This window comes from Schistocerca cancellata, chromosome 7, assembly GCF_023864275.1.
Source record: "Schistocerca cancellata isolate TAMUIC-IGC-003103 chromosome 7, iqSchCanc2.1, whole genome shotgun sequence".
Lineage (NCBI taxonomy): Eukaryota > Metazoa > Arthropoda > Insecta > Orthoptera > Acrididae > Schistocerca > Schistocerca cancellata.
The window spans coordinates 85,917,398-85,935,143 of record NC_064632.1 but is presented as its reverse complement, the minus strand read 5'-3'; the positions used below and the strand labels follow the sequence as shown (position 1 = coordinate 85,935,143).

Sequence of the window (17,746 nt, the reverse complement as noted above, 5' to 3'; positions counted from 1 at the left end):
ACCAGTTTATTATTATAGGGAAATTGAGGGTAAAAATCATAAAGGGAGACTAAGTGAATTGTGAATTGTGTTTTATTCATCTCATGACGTACATTTGCAATCCATTTGGTTTGCGTACAGGAGACATGTCAAAAATTTATAAAACAATTACAATGATTTTTACATTAATAAATAATAGCACTATAATAAATAACAGCACTATAAGGATAACACATTTTACCCAGCTCAAATTTCCAGTTTGTCCTGCATGAATACATCCACTGAGTAATAACACTTCAGTGTCAGTACCTCATATAGTTTTCTTTTAACTGAACCTAAATTCATCTGCATCAACTTCTTCCCTTTTAATGTATTACAAATTTTCATTCCCATGTATTAAGGTCCCTGGGCATACAGTCTGAGGCGGTGGATGGGGAGCATAAAGTTTTCTTTGTTTCTGGTATCATGTGGATGGACAAAATGGTTTCCCTCAAATAATTTATGTCTGGTGTACAAAAATATAATAATGTCATATATGTATAAGGATGGCATAGTTAATATTTTAAGTTTTCTAAATAATGGCCGACATGATTCTTTGTGATTTGCAGTGCACATATTTCGTATGATTTTTTTCTGTATTTTTAGTATCCGCACTATGTTTGTTGAGTTACCTCAAAAAAACAATACCATACCTAATAATCGATTCGAAGTAGCTTGTATATGCTACTTTTCATGTGTCCATGTCATTTGCTGTTGACAAATTTGCATTGCAAATGCAAAGCTCCTCAGTTTGTTTGCCAGGTGTTCAATGTGTGCCTGCCAGCTCAAATTTTTATCTACATTTAAACCTAAGAATTTGACTGAGTCAACTTCTTCTATACCTTGGTTGTTGTGTACAACCTCAATCTGCTCACATTTTGACCATTTGGTTCTGAACTGCATCATGTGAGTCTTAGATATGTTTAGATTCAACCCATTTAGCTGAAACGAAGTTTCTAAGGTACTGAGGGTACTGATGACAAATGTGGGAATTTTTTCTGAGTCCTGATCTTCAACCAAGACAGAAGTATCATCTGCAAACAGAACTGATGGGGAGCTGATATTTAATGGCAAGTCATTTACATAAAAGAGAAATAGGACTGGGCTTAATATGGATCCTTGTGGAACACCCTGAGATATTTTTTACCAGTCAGAAAACTAATATGTGCCGTTTGAAGAAATGCTAACTCTTCGCTTTCTGTTGCATAAGTAGGAGTTAAGCCATTGTAGGGCACTGCCGCTAATGCCATACTTTTCAAGTTTGTAAACAAGCAATGCATGGTTTACGGAATCAAATGCCTTTGTGAGGTCACAGAAAGTTCCTGCCAACTTATTTCTCTTGTCTAATGATGTGCTCCTTTTCTCAATGAAACTGCTTACTGCACAGATGGTGTTTTTACCCTGCTGAAAACCAAATTGATTGTTTAGAATAACAGAATATTTTGCAATGAAGTTTTGGATTTGTGCAACAGCAAGTTTTTCAAATATTTTAGATAGAACTGGGAGAATGGAGATAGGACAATAATTTCCCATGATCTCTCTTGATCCCTTCTTGAAGAGTGGTTTGACTTCAGCATATTTCAGTACCTCTGGGAAACAGCCCTCTTCAAAACATTGATTTATTACTGAGATAGTGGGTTTACAATTCTATTGTGTACCACTTTAATAACTTTGGTGGGTATTCCACCCCAACCTGCAGATTTTTTGTTTCTTAATGTTAGAATAGCATTTTCTATGTCCTCCACAGAAACTTTTGAGAATTTTGTAAAGTTTTCATAGTTTTTGCCTAGGCCAAAGGGATTTACTTTGTTGTGATAATCTCTTACATCTACATCAGACTTTGCTACATTTATAAAAAATTTATTAAAGTACTCTGGTATTTGAGCTGGATTTACAGTAGTATTTCCTTCAATGTCAACTTTTGAAATTTCTTGGTTACAGGCTTTAACACCTAACCCAGATTTAATGACAGACCACACAGCCTTTGTCTTATTTTTATGATTTAAAATTAGCCTGTTATTTGCTAGTTGTTCTGCTGCCTTGAAAACTCTTTTAAATATGGTTTTATAGAGTGTAACATATTTAATGAAATCAATATCTTTATTATATTTTAGTTCTCTGTGCAGTTGCCTTTTCCTTACTCTGGAAATTTTTATGCCCTGGGTAATCCACTTTACTGTATTTGTTATTTTACTGCTGCAGAGTCTAGATGGAAATGTTTTATCAAAGTCTCCAAGAAAACTGTTTAGGAATTTCTCAAAGTTTTCGTCACTTGAGTTACAATAATCAAAAGGCCATGTTTTATCTCTTAGCTTCTCACTAAATGTTAGCAAGTTTTCTTTGCTAAAGTTCCTGCTCATATGGGTTCTCATATGTGAAATGTTCCTGTCTGTCTGTGGCAGTGACCTGAAATACCTAGATCTAGACAAAATTTATTCACATCTTCATATACATAATTAGTTAGAACATTGTCAATGCATGTTGCTGATTGCCCATTGTCTCTGATAGGTTCAAAAAAATTCAATTTGAAACCATATTTCTTTACTAAGTCAGTGAAACTTGACGCGTGGCTACTATAACTTGCGATATCAATATTAAAATCAGCAGCTATTACAACTTTTTTCTTTTTTTCTCTACAAAGGTCTTCTAGCATAATTTGAAGCTTAGATAAGAATAGTTCTGTTGTTGACATCCCTGGAATTCTATATATTGAGATTATTATAAAATTTGCTAGTGAGTCCACAATTTCTACACAACAGCTCTCGAACACACATTCTTCATTTAAATAATTAAAACAGTTTCTGGTCTCATAATTTATATCACTATGTAGAAGTATACATGAGGCTCCACGTGACTTGTTTTTTCTGAAAAAGCTACTTGCTAATCCGAAGTTCCGTATTTTGTTTAGAATTTAATTGTGTCTTCAGTAAACCAGTGCTCATTTAAACAAACAACTTTAATATTTGCACATTCTGACAAAATGATTTCCAATTCATCTATTTTGGAGCTTTTATTGTTAGAAGCATCAATATTTAAGCCATTAATATTCCAGTGGATAACATACCGACTTTGACTATCACTTACAGGCTTTAGCACATTTCCTGCCAGATAATGGTTTGGTTCTGTCCTCCTTAATGCTACACACATTTTTTCACCCCCATCACTACTTATAAGTTTCACTTATTTTTTATGATCTGGCAAGTATCTAAGAACATCTTATTGAATATTTTTGAGCCAAACCTATTCAGATGTAGACCATCTTTGGCAAGACACTTTGCACTTAGAAATTTGTGGGGATCAATGAAAAAGACTCCTAGTTTATTGCACTGTTCTTTAATATTGCTGTTTATTCTCAGCACATAGCTATCACTCACCAGTCTTCTGTATGCAATGCCACTTATTATTATTCTGGAATTTGGGTAGAGTCTTCTGGCCAGTCGGATGAGGTTTCTAAGAGATGAAAACAGTTAGATTCAGGAGGATGCAGATTGCAGTAGATACTCGGACATGAAGAGGCTTGCACAGGATAGAGTAACATGGAAAACTACATCAAGCCAGTCTTTGGACTGAAGACCACAACACCAACATGCATAAAATGCATGCATTTATAATGGAGAAAATCAGAGATTACCGTCATCTCTCTCACATCTACAGTCATCAAGAAGTTGAATATCATTTCTGTTCCCAATTTCATTCTTAATAATGCTCCAAGTCACCTTCGTTTTTTCTCAGAATTTAGAATTTTTTGTGCATATTACTGTATGATGATGTGATAAAGAATTTTGTAAGACTGCTTGTAGTGTCTTTAATACTTGATTAGAAGTAGTCCTCTGAGTTAGATAAAGATCTCTGTTCATCACAGATATGCCATATGTCTGCCATACTTTCTCGTGGCTTCCACTGTAATTGTTCATGACCAGCTGCAAAGGAAAACTGGATTCTTAGTGTTGTAAGAATATTTTTAGGAAAGAATTAAATTTTAAACTGCTGTGTGTCCATTGTAAACTCTGTATCTTAGTAGGCATTATTCTATAAAAGATGTTGTTGACCCACCCGTAGCAGGAATGAAGTTGGTCATATGACTAGGTACAGCAGCTTTTGTGTTCAAAGTATTTTGCATTGTTACCCTGTAGCAAAGACGGCCATAATAGCATGCTGTTAACATCAAGATTAATTGATGATGAGAAGGAGGAAGACGAAAATATTGATTTAAAAGGTGATGGAATGTACAAGTACTACATTAAATGTTGACTAAGTTGATTGTGGGCAAATTTTGGAAGGGGGAAACTATGCGAAGCAGAACAAAAGAATCAAAGTGCACACAACAAATGCCCCATTGTTAATGTGGATAAAAGTATTATTAAGCAGCAATTTCACTAATGAAGTATAGTCTGTACCAAGAAATGGAGTACTCTGAAAATTTTGAACTGTCTCTCCTAAAGAACTGGACTGGAAGGCTAGCAAGAAAACACTGGGAAAAGTGTTGTTCCTTTGATATTTAAATGGTGACAGAATAAAAGAGTCGCCATGTGTATGTTAGTTGACAGTTTCAAAAAAGGCATACTGCTTTTCTTTTTACAAAAATGACAGATCAGAATTAAAACAGTCATTAGTGTACTTAGATGAAGTGTACATTCATACACACTACACTATGAGTAAAAGTCACATATTTGTGTTCTTTCTGGATCCTTGATTTCTATAGGAACATATGGATGAAACTACTTGTACACTATGTTTCTGAAGGCAGTGTTTTTCACCTCTCATACTGTCACTTCTCTTTTTCTTTCTTCATTTTATAGCTGAAATTTTGTCACGGTAAACTTCACAGTTTCTCATACTAGGTCTTGCTCTGCTATAAATATGATAGGGAAGACTAAGAATACAGTGACATTGAAAAATGTCTGATACAATTGAAAAATAATTAGGTGTTCTTTCACTTCTGTTACAGAATTTGTGAAAAAATGTATACAGTTGTATGAGACAACTGTTGTGCGTCATGGACTGATGCTGGTTGGCCCTGCTGGTGGTGGAAAGACAAAGGTAATAAATGTTACTACATCTAAAAGTGAATAAAGATTAAGCAACACAGCTTTCATGGTATGCACTCCAAAGTTTTTTTAGATGTACTTACATTACTAACTGATATAGGTACATTTGATCCACACGAGATGAAATGCCAGAGATGCTAAACTGATGTGATGTGACTCATTTCTTAAACAAATAAGGCTGTCAAATGTTATGTATCTTCAGGTGTACGCCAATAAAGTGTTATAAGACCATTTCTGTCCATAGTATATGTAAATGACTGAGTAGATAATGTCAAAAGCTTCATAGAGCTGTTTATGGATGATATTGTATACAGAGGAGTCATAACACTAGGAAATTGGTTGCAGAATGCAGGAAAACTGCAGAGAATCAGTACTTGGTGCAGGTATTTACAACTGACCCTCAACTTAAACAAATGTAATTTAGTGTGCATTAGTTGGTGGAAAGACCCATTTTTGTGTGTTTTCACAACTGCCAAACAGTATATAGAAATGATAAAATTGATTAAATATCTGAGTGTATGCATTCAGAGCAATTTAAAGTGGAACCTGGTGTTGCTCATGAAGATTTGTTAATTTGGGGGGGGCCAAACAGTGAGGCCATTGGTCCCACCAAAATTAGGGGAGGATGTGGAAGGAAGTTGGCCACATCCTTTCAAAGGAGCTATCATGACATTTGACTGAAGTGATTTAGGGAAATCACAGAAAACCTAAATCAGGAAGGCCAGACACCTGTTTGAACCGCCATCCTCCCAAGTATGAGTCCAATGTGCTAACCTTTCTGTGTCACCTTGCTTGGTAGCTCATGAAGGAAAGACAATGTTGTTACCACCAGTACCTGTAAAACAAGTGGCAGTGTCTAGTCACATTATTTCCGTAAGACACTAAAGTTTTATTGGGATAAGTTAATTCAGATCTATGTAATAACAGCCTGAAACTCATGGGCTTTTCAGAATAGGTTACAATGTGCATACATCTTGCTTGGTAGAATATTTTGTGTTGTCTTGTTTGAGGTGTATGCAGTCCGAAGGTTGCTCTAGCTGAACAACTGGATGCCAGTGGAAGATAAATAATGCCGATTAATCTGACACCAAAGGATTATGTTTAGTAGGAAACTCTTTATTCAATGAGAGTAGGAAGCACGTGTGTGTGTGTGTGTGTGTATGTGTGTGTGTGTGTGTGTGTGGTGGGGGGGGGGGGAGGGGGGGCGGAAGCAGTGACCTTGGCTGCCGGGGGCAGAACTCTTTTGACAGCCACAAATCATTTATTACTCATGAAACACAGCACATATAGCAGCCAGTTTGGAACTACTTTGACAGTGTCAGTATCGAGGAGACAGGCAGGGAAGTGGACACAGCATCCAGAGCGAGCCATCCAAATCAGTGGATGTTCTGCAGGCAGCTGCTGCAGTAGGTGGTGTTTGTGGTTGGGCATCTTGTTCAGACAGGTGCCAATGTCTCCATTGTGAAGTACATGGTGATGCCCTTGAAAAATGTACACAGGGTTGACTGCATACTTCTCCATAACACATGGTACAGGCGAGTATACCGAGATTGTAAGATTTGTCTTACGCTGTCAGTGTGGAGCATGCCATTAGACCAGTGATCCAGGTCCTGATGCACGTAACAAAGTGGTGTGCTTTGATTTGAAGCCTTTGGAGGCTGTATCTGTGTGACATGGTTCCACAGATGACATAAGAAATCCAGCTGGTCTTGCGAGGATGTTTACAGCATATCAGCATTGACGAATTTCCCAGGCAGATGCAGTGTCTCTCTGTGGACCAACTCCATGGCTGAAGAATAGATCTCAAGTTGATAAGTTGTTCATAGGCCAAGTATAACCTTTGGAAGAGCCAAAGTTTATGTGTTTACATAGCAATGAGCACCATCTTCAAGGAATGGTACCAGCATTCAACCATGCAATTGCTAGTGGGATGGTAATTGGTGCTCTTGTGATGGACATACATCTACATCTACATGGTTACTCTGCAATTCACACTTAAGTGCCTGGCAGAGGGTTCATCGAACCATTTTCATACTACTACTCTACCATTCCACTGTTGAATGGCGCATGGGAAAAAGGAACACCTAAATCTTTCCATTCGAGCTCTGATTTCTCTTATTTTATTATGATGATCATCTGGAAGAGAAAGTTGGTGATTGAAATTTCGTAAATAGATGTTGCCGCAAATAAAACCACCTTTGTTTCAGTTACCACCACCCCCAACTCGCATTTCATATCAGTGACACTCTTACCCCTATTGCGCGATAACGCGAAACGGGCTTGCCCCTCTTTGCATTCTTTCGATGTCCTCTGTCAATCCTACCTGGTAAGGATCCCACACCGTACAGCAATATTCCAACAGAGAATGGACAAGTGTAATGTAGGCTGTCTCTTTAGTTGGTTTGTCGCATCTTCTACGTTGTCTGCCAACAAAGTGCAGTCTTTGTTTTGCCTTCCCCACAATATTATCTATGTGGTTTTTCCAATTTAAGTTGCTTGTAATTGTAATTCCTAGGTATTTAGTCGAATTGACAGCCTTTAAATTTGTGCGATTTATCGTATACCCAAAATTTATCTGATTTCTTTTAGTACCCATGTGGATGACCTCACACTTTTCTTTGTTTTAATGCCAATTGCCACTTTTCACACCATACAGAAATTCTCTCTAGATCATTTTGTAATTGGAATTGATCATCTGATGATTTAAATTACAGCCTGAAAACTTGACAAACTGTGCAAATAGGTCCAAATCAAACTGCTGTCCACAGTCGATAGTGAAGTGCTGGGCATCCAAATCTCGCTAACTGTGCTGACACAAGGGTAGAAGCTTGACATTTCAGTGGTAATATCAGTTGGCACTGCCTGTGTCCAGCCAGTAAAAAGATCAATTACTATGGAAAGTTAGCGTCAACTGTTTGATGAGCAAGTGGCCCTACAACGTCTAGATGTATGTGGAGAAAACATACAGTTGTGTCTGGAAAGTCATCGGTAGGGATATTTATATGGTGAGACACTTTACACCTTTGGCATTGAAAACATGTTCTTGTCCATTCTCGACAGTCGTTTTCTGTGCCTGGCTACTTGAAATGTTTGGGAGACCAATAGAAAAGTGGGATGTACTTCTGGATGGTGCAAGTTATGTGTGCTATCGAAAGTTTTTGTTCCTAATGCTGGTGGATGAAAGGGTTGAGGTTTTCCGCAAGAGACATCACAGTAGAGCTTGACATCTGCTCCCAGACTGTCAATGAGCTGCAATTGTAATGCCGATGCCTCATTGTCGATAGACTTTGGGAGCTCTTTATCTTCTTGCTGCACTCAATTCAGTGCAGAGAAGTTGATAGGACTCATCACACTTCTGATGCATGAAAAACAGTCAGCCACAATGTTACAGTTGTCACTGTTTCTCCTCAATACAAAAAGGTTATGGTCTGTGAATATTGTGAACACTAGCACTGGGGCATGAGGACACAAGTATTTCACTGCTTCAGAAGCTTGCTGTCATAGGCACTCCACTTGCTCAGAGATGGTGCAGTTTTCGTTAAATTTTACCAGTGACTGCCATGAACCACCTGACCACTGCTGAAGCACCTTGCTGACAGCCATCTGGCTTGCATCCACTATCTATGCAAGAGATGCATCGAGCTTAGAATGATTTAGTGGTGTGGCAGCCATGCTGCACACACATAGCCTCAGTTCACTGTGCTGCAGAGTGGCCCCTTGCCTTAGGACCAGACAGCACCGCATTCAGTGGTTCCTGCAATTCTGCTGCGTGAGGCAGGTGTTGATAATAACAATTTAAAATAACAAAGAAGCGATGCAATTCCGTGATTGGTTGGCTTAGGTAACTGCAAAATCCCACCAATCTTGTTTGTCAGAAGATAGGGAGCCTGCAGCAGAGATACTATGTCCAAAGATGATCACTTCAGATTGTTCAAAAACACTCTTGGCAACATTCAACTCGACTCTATAATTCTCCAAATGCTTGAACACCTCTTGTAGATTTTATTGGTGTTGTTCCTCAGTCTCCGAGAACATGAGCTTATCATCCAGGTACACAAAATCGAAAAGGAGACCTTGAAGGACAGAGTCAGTGTGAATCTTTGCCACATCTGGGCTATGTTTTGCTATGTGAAGGTCATACACATGATCTCAAACAGGCTGAGTAGTATTATCGTTGTGGTCTTTGGATTTTTCTCTTTAGCCACAAGTTTCTGAGTGTAGGCCTTACGACAGTCGAGACACTGAATATTACCACCCCATGTAATGTGTAGATGTAATCTTTTAGTAATGACCCAGAATATCGATCAGCCGCTGTTCTCATATTCAGTGCATGATAATTTCTGCAAAGGCACCGAGACTCACCTTTTTTTGGCACCAAATGTTAGGCAGAGTACCACAGACTGTACGACTGTCTAATAATGCCCTCTTGCATTCAGCTTTCATGATTGCAAGACAGTCTAGTGCTAAACACCCAGGTTGACACAACACTGGTGGTCAATCCGTTGTCTTGATGTGAGCACCATATTGTACTGAAACTGTTTAGTTGCTTTGGCTGGCCTGGTCAAATTTCATATTCATCTTCAGTGCCTGGACAAGCTTTGCAGTGTGGTTGGTTGATCTACGATGAAAACCGGTGACAGTTAAACCAGTAATGCTGTCCACCAATCAGGTGTTCAACATGTCTTAATGTGCAAGTAGATGTTCACCAATGATCGCTTCTGTGATCTCTGCAACAGTGAAATTCCATGTGAACAGATGATGTAGTCCTAAGTTTAGCTCTGTTCGCTGGGTTACATAGGTTGCAATAGTCGAATTATTGGCAGATGTTAGAAGGGAGTTGGATGTGTACAATGATGCAATGAAGACCATAACAGATACTGAGGTCCGAACCAGTATCTATGAGAAATTTCAGGCCAGAACCTCTGTTACTGATGAAATGGTTCCTGGATAGTGTTGGGCAATCAGTTATTACGCCTACAATCAACCACCACTGGCATTTAGGTAGAAGCACTGTGATGTACATTTTTGCACATTCTCGCCAAATCTGCACTGATATCAACAGAGAGACTAGTCACCTTCGAAGATGTAGTGTTGCTCAGAGACTGGCTCCTTGAATGTCTACCCTAATGCACTCTGCTTCTGTTGTGTCCAGTGCTGAATTGTGATAATAATGCACTGACCTGCATGTATAACATGTTTACCTTTGCTGTGACCAAGTCGTGATTTGTGTGCTTGACCTTAGCTGAGGCTGTTATACTGCTGCTTTTTGCTGTGACCACGCTAATCTGGGCAGGTGTGATTGCTTCCTGTTTGCAGTCTGCCATCTCCACCATGGCATCCAATGGCATGCTACTTCATGATGCCAATATTGCTTCAATTTCTGGTGATAATCTACTGCTCCACTGTGTACACAATAAGTTGTCTGGAATGGTGACTGTGTCCACTTTACTGTGCAGATGCCTAAGATATTGTGGTGACCTATGATCATCAGTGTCTTATTGCATAAGAACTTGGTGAATTTGATCTTCCTGCAAAGCAGCAACTCTCTGTATTACGTCTGCCTTGAATTTTTTGTAAGAATCCGCCACCAGGGGTGCAGTGGTCATGTCTTGCACCTCGGCCACGAAACGGTGGTCCAGCTGATTTACAACAAATGCAGACTTCATGGTTTGTCCATAATTCCAGCACAACAAAAACTTGCTTCCACCTGCATGAACCATAAGAAGGGGCTATTGGACCAAAATTGCAGCAAATAGACCCCTAGTCTTGATATGGGGCATTCTTCAGTTAGCTCCTGAGCTCAATAGAAAAAATGGCTATAGGTCATTTCCTTCAGCTCACAGATCATGTTGGATCACAACTTGTCGGGTAATTCAAACTGATTGACTTAACAATACTGATTAATCTGATGCAAAAAGATTACACTTAGTGGGAAACTCTTTATTCAGTGAGAGCAGGAGGGTAATTGAACTGTAAAACTAACCAACAGTGTAGAACATAAAACATCAACAAACATGGAACATAACAAAGGAATAAATATTGCATATGGGGAAGCCACAAGCACAAGTGAAAAGTAGAAACCAGCACCCCAGGGGCTGGGCACAGAAGCTATGATTCAGTTATTACACATGAAACACAGCATCTTTAGCAGCCAGTGTAGAACTACCTTGACAGCCGTGATTCATCGGTTACACCACATGACATTGCATGTACACACACTTCACAAACACTTCACTTCCCTTCTCTACCCTAGTGCATAACAGCTGTCATGTCAGGTGCCATAGGCTGCCAATCAGTACCTAGTCTCATAACATCTTGTTCATGTGACATGCCATACTATTCTATACATATAGTTGACTCACCTCAAGAGGCAATGAATCCACCACATTCAGTGTGGATGCACAGTTATGTCTGACCTGCTGTGGAAATCTTCAAGTAGTGAGCATGGAGGACATAGATGTGGATTACAAGTATGTTTCACTGGGTGCAAATGTGTGTTGGTTGAGAAGAGTGCCGACATAGTCCGCACACTTGCAATAAACTCTGTGTCTGGGTGGCGCAGTAGTTAACCCGACTGCCTAGTGAGAAGGAGATTCTGGGTTCGATTGTTGGTCTGGCACACATTTTCACTCGGCACCGCTGATGCTGCTCAAAGTCCCGATGCAGCTGATATCAATAGTCCCTTCCCTTTCCTTTTATTCCTCCCCTCTCCTCCTTCACTGTACATGATATTCCATTCACCATTGTGTCTTCCAGTATAGCAGGTATCTGTAGTTGAACAACTGTTCATGATATGAAGTTCCATAAGAACCAACCAATTAATGTTTAGTTAATTTGATTTCTTTAATAGTTTGCTCACTTTTAATGTATTGTTAACAGAAGAACATCCAGTTTAATAAACTGGTAAACCTTTTTGTTACAACTTCAAGTTGAACAAATATATTTCAAGGAAAAGACGCAATACACGAAAGTCACAGATCAAGTGAACAGAGTAAGACGTGTGTACACTTTAACAGTCAAATCATAACTGAGTCCGAGTCTAGTGGCCGCTGGCTGGCTGGCCGCTTAGGTGGCGCTGCTGCTGCATGACTGGCAGACAGCACCGCATGTAGAGGACGCGCGTAACTGCGCGGCGGCACTTTGAAAGATCGGCGAGTCACAACACTTTTTTTAAATATGTTACATTTTATTGCAGTGCCATTCTTAGTATCAGGAGATAAGTATCCAGCAAAGAAGAATAAGAATCTGAGTATATCCAAAATTTGAATGTTTGTTATATTCAGTGCAACCTTCTAAATGTATCTCATTCATACATATTTTACATGCAAATTTGATTGTATGGGGATGTTGTTGTTGTGGTCTTCAGTCCTCAGACTGGTTTGATTCAGCTCTCCGTGCTACTCTATCCTGTGCAAGCTTCTTCATCTCCCAGTACCTACTGCAACCTACATCCTTCTGAATCTGCTTAGTGTATTCATCTCTTGGTCTCCCTCTACGATTTTTACCCTCCAAGCTGCCCTCCAATACTAAATTGGTGATCCCTTGATGCCTCAGAACATGTCCTACCAACCGATCCCTTCTTCTAGTCAAGTTGTGCCACAAACTTCTCTTCTCCCCAATTCTATTCAATACCTCCTCATTAGTTATGTGATCTACCTTTCTAATCTTCGGCATTCTCCTGTAGCACCACATTTCAAAAGCTTCTATTCTCTTCTTGTCCAAACTATTTATCATCCATGTTTCACTTCCATACATGGCTACACTCCATACAAATACTTTCATAAATGACTTCCTGACATTTAAATCTATACTCGATGTTAACAAATGTTTCTTCTTCAGAAACACTTTCCTTCCCATTGCCAGTCTACATTTTATATCCTCTCTACTTCAACCATCATCAGTTATTTTGCTCCCCAAATAGCAAAACTCCTTTACTACTTTAAGTGTCTCATTTCCTAATCTAATTCCCTCAGCATCACCCTACTTAATACGACTACATTCCATTATCCTCGTTTTGCTTTTGTTTGTGTTCATCTCATATCCTCCTTTCAAGACACTATCCATTCCATTCCACTGCTCTTCCATGTCCTTTGCTGTCTCTGACAGAATTACAATGTCATCGGCGAACCTCAAAGTTTTTATTTCTTCTCCATGGATTCAATACCTACTCCAAATTTTTCTTTTGTTTCCTTCACTGCTTGCTCAATATAGAGATTGAATAACATCGGGGAGAGACTACAACCCTGTCTCACTCCCTCCCCAACCACTGCTTCCTTTTCATGTCTCTCGACTCTTATAACTGCCATCTGGTTTCTGTACAAATTGTAAATAGCCTTTCGCTCCGTGTATTTTACCCCTGCCACCTTCAGAATTTGAAAGAGAGTATTCCAGTCAACATTGTCAAAAGCTTTCTTTAAGTCTACAAATGCTAGAAACGTAGGTTTGCCCTTCCTTAATCTATTTTCTAAGATAAGTCGTAGGGTCAGTATTGCCTCACGTGTCCCAACATTTCTACGGAATCCAAACTGATCTTCCCCGAGGTTGGCTTGTACTAGTTTTTCCATTCGTCTGTAAAGAATTAGCGTTAGTATTTTGCAGCTGTGACTTATTACCGTATTTACTCGAATCTAAGCCACACCTGAAAAATGAGACTCAAAATAAAGGAAAAAAAATATTTCCCGAATCTAAGCCGCAACTGAAATTTGAGACTCGAAATTCAAGGGGAGAGAAAAGTTTTAGGCTGCACCTCCAAATCGAAACAAAGTTGGTCCATTGTAATACGAGACACAATTTAGGTCGAATGAAAGACGCTACAGCTACAGTAGTTTGGTTTGAGTCGTTAGCTTAGCAGTTAAGCTTTACCAGGTAGCCATAGCTATGTGTCAGGAGCTCCGTCTGTATTTATACGGGTATCCCTCCTTTTTCACGTGCTTCGTCTGGTTTGAATCGATTGCTTATTTTGCTTTGATCTGATAAGTGCCGTTTTCTTTGTTATAGGTGTTTAAGTCACTCTAAGCTGAAAATGCATTACTGTACTGTGTCATGCATTGTTTGTCGCATTCTGATAGTGCGTGTGTACAGCCTGTCGCCGCTCGCGGCATGGCTTGCTTTTGTGCGCGCTACCGCCGCTTTAAAAAAAAAAGAAAGAAAGAGAGGAATCGTCTCATTAGCGAAACAATGGCAAGAGACTGCAGTTTGTTGTTACTTACACTGCTGCTTTGTTTGATAATGATCAACAAGAACTAAATAATAGACTGCGTATGATAGAACATGTTCTGAACGAGAGTTAGGCGCAAATTTTTCTCCGTTTGAAAATCTTTGCGGCCGCTTCTTTAGTACATCAAATTATGCACAGAAATTAGTCATCTTACATTTAAAATCTAGTCAGTTGCCGTGCTTCATTTATGACTATATCACTATTAGGCATAAGAATAATACGAATATAAACATGACACGATACGTATATTCTTCCGCATTTGCTGTTGTTTCACTCCAGTTTCGTAGTTTATTAGGCAGACAGGATTTAAATGAGAGCAGCAAACACGAAAGAATACATGGCAAAATGTTTATTTTTGTATTATTCTTATGGTGAAGAGAATACTGCATGTGATTCACATTTCATCAGGTTCCTATTAGCAACCATCTCTTCTCACGGGTAGGAAAAAACTCGGAACGTAGAGTTGGCCATATTGACAAACATCCCTAACAGTCTTGCCAGTCGGATTTTCGTAGTACATTGAAATTCTGCTACATTCGAAGATGAACAATATGGAACTTGTTTACTTCGTTGGACAATGTATGAAAATGCAGTGGTCGAAACTCGGGGCGAAGGAAAAAAAAAGGTTTTGGCGCCAGTATTTATCTTTATGCCCACAAAGCATGCTTGTGTAGCGCTACATATATTCGATGGCAGAAGTTAGTTGTGGCGGCACCTACCAACATTTTTCAGAACTTCCGCTTGCTTTGCACTCGATTCTAAGCCGCAGGCGGTTTTTTGGATTACAAAAACCGGAAAAAAAAAGTGCGGCTTAGATTCGAGTAAATACGGTAAACTGATAGTTCGGTAATTTTCACATCTGTCAACACCTGCTTTCTTTGGGACTGGAATTATTATGGGGATAAAAAAGTAAAAATTATGAATTAATTTTATTTTCCTTGTTAGTTCACTGTTGGCATTATTTATACTGGTTCATTATATGTATAATTACTTTATTACAGTGCTATGAAGTCCTAGCCCATGCTCTAACAAGCTTGAAAGGGAAACCGTCTCCAAGTGGGTTACCATTTGAAAAGGTCCATACGTATGTGCTAAACCCGAAGTCCATCACACTTGGACAGTTATATGGTGAGTTTGATGCCCTCACTCACGAATGGACAGATGGCATACTGGCAAGTCTAGTACGTGGTGGAGCATCAGCTGAAGATGATGACAAACGCTGGTATGTGTTTGATGGTCCAGTTGATGCTGTATGGATTGAAAATATGAACACTGTCCTGGATGACAATAAAAAGCTCTGCCTAACAAGTGGAGAGATTATTAAACTGCAGGAGTCTCAAACAATGATGTTTGAGGTATGTTCTGTAAGACTAGAAAACATTTTATTTTATTTGTTTTTATCCATTTCTCTTGCATTATACTCATGAAAATTGGAATGAGGCTGAAAGATCTTGAAGTGATGATCCTCGTGGCAGTAAAGAACTATGTGGTAAGATATTGGAGAAGGCAAGTTGTACATAACACAGTTCTGAAAGCTTTCATTTGGTCCTATCTTGATTACAGTGATATTAGTTTTGATTTTGTACATTTTCTGGAGATGCTGGACACTCTCCGCACATGCCAGAAAGGGCTTGCAGAATCTTCTGCATCTCCTTATGAGTTGATACACGTATAAAGCCTAGTTCTAATTCTACATCCACATCCATACTTTGCAAATCACTGTGAAGTGCATGGCAAAGGGTCCTTCCCTTTGTACCAGTTAGTTCATTTTTCTGTTCCATTCACATATGGGACATAGGAAGAGTGATTGCTTCAGTGCCTCTGTGTGTGCTGTAATTATTGTAATCTTGTTTCTGCAATCCCTATGGGAATAATACAGGTAGGTAGGTGGTTGTAGTGGTTCCTGGGATAATCACTTAAAGATGGTTCTTGAAACACACTAAATTGGTTTTGATTTGATAGTTTGAAACTATTTTCAGTCCATTTAGTATCTTCATTTGACCATTCTTGTGACCCTTGTTCATATACATTCGGTATATCCTCTTAGTTCTATATCGTATGGGTCCCACACACTTGAGCAGGATTCAAAGATGCGCTGCACGAGTGGTGATGGTAAGTTCCTATGGGACCAAACTGCTGAGGTCATCAGTCCCTCAGCACAAGTGTTTTGTGAGCAGTGTCCTTTATAGATTTTTTTGGATTTGCCTAGTATTCTACCGATGAACCAAAGTTTGCCACATCATTTGCCTAAGACTGAACCAAAGTGATAATTGGTGTATGGGTAGCGCATTTGAGTCGTAACTAAAACGTCCTGTATCCCAGGATTGAGCCCAGCCACTGCTTAAATTTTGAATGAAAATCTTTGGAAATGATGGCTAAAGACATCCACTATAACAAGTCATCAAACTGACAACAGCCTTGTCAAAGAGCATGGAGGAGCACACGGAGTTTCAGGGCAACCTCTCGCTCTTGGTGTTGGTGGGCATCCTTTTGGGCCCTGTAGCTTTGTTCAGTTTTAACGATTTCAGCTGTTTTTCAGTGCCACTGATACTACATCACTGATTTTTTCTTCTGGTGTGAAAATTAAATTGGGGCAATCCTGCATGGTTTTCCTTTGTAAAATAACATTTGACTAATGAGGTCATCATTTCTGCTTTTGAATTGTTACTTTCAATTTTGCTTCCTGCCTCACCTATGAGTGCCTGGACACTAACTTTGTTGCCATAATTTTTCAAGTATTGTGAGAAATCACTGCAGTAGTAGTTGGCAGTTTCATGCATTTGGCTTTTGATAGCTAAATGAGTTTCGTTCAGTGTGTCTTTACCTATAGTCCTATGCTTTGTTTCTATAGCTATTATGCAGTAATATCTGTTTCTTTAGAAGTGTGATTATGAGGTTGTATACCATTGAAGGGTCCATCCATCATGAACTGTTGTACTAGATATACATCGAACCAGTGCGTGATTGTCTATTCTTTTACACTTTCATTATAGCAGTACAGGATATGCCAGCTACATTACAGAAATAAGATGCGCATATGTAAAGCAGGACAGGATTAAGCGAGGATAGGGCAGTAAGTCTCATACATGCTCCTGTTCAGACCAGAATTTGAAACACCCCTCACTGAGTCACATTGTTACTGCCTCCTTATCTAGTTTTCTGTTTATATAAATCTTTCTACATGTTTTAGTTGCATTTAATACTGTCGTATTCATTTTGTTACAACTGCCTCGTGGTCACTGATACTAATTTTGATGTGAACGTTCTCAAAGTGGTTTGGTCTATTCCTTGCCATTAGATCCAATATATTTACATCATTTCATGATGGTTTTCATAAAAGGCATTTAGAAGTGTTTCACATCCCCACCACTAACAAAATTGTAATTATCCCAATTTTTTATTGGATGACTAAATTCTCATCTGAAGATTTAGTGTGATTGGGAACTTACATACTAGTGAACTC

The 17,746-nt window shown here is 39.1% G+C and overlaps 1 protein-coding gene across 1 annotated transcript in view; it reads left to right on the top strand.

Annotated features, from left to right (window-relative positions):
- Positions 1-17,746, top strand: part of LOC126092652 (dynein axonemal heavy chain 1-like) — an 894,951-nt gene that overhangs the window by 293,190 nt on the left and 584,015 nt on the right. Inside the window, exons 24-25 of the mRNA XM_049908374.1 lie at positions 4,967-5,058; positions 15,285-15,638. Of these exons, the coding sequence (XP_049764331.1) occupies positions 4,967-5,058; positions 15,285-15,638 (446 nt within the window). The remainder of the gene's footprint in view (positions 1-4,966; positions 5,059-15,284; positions 15,639-17,746) is intronic.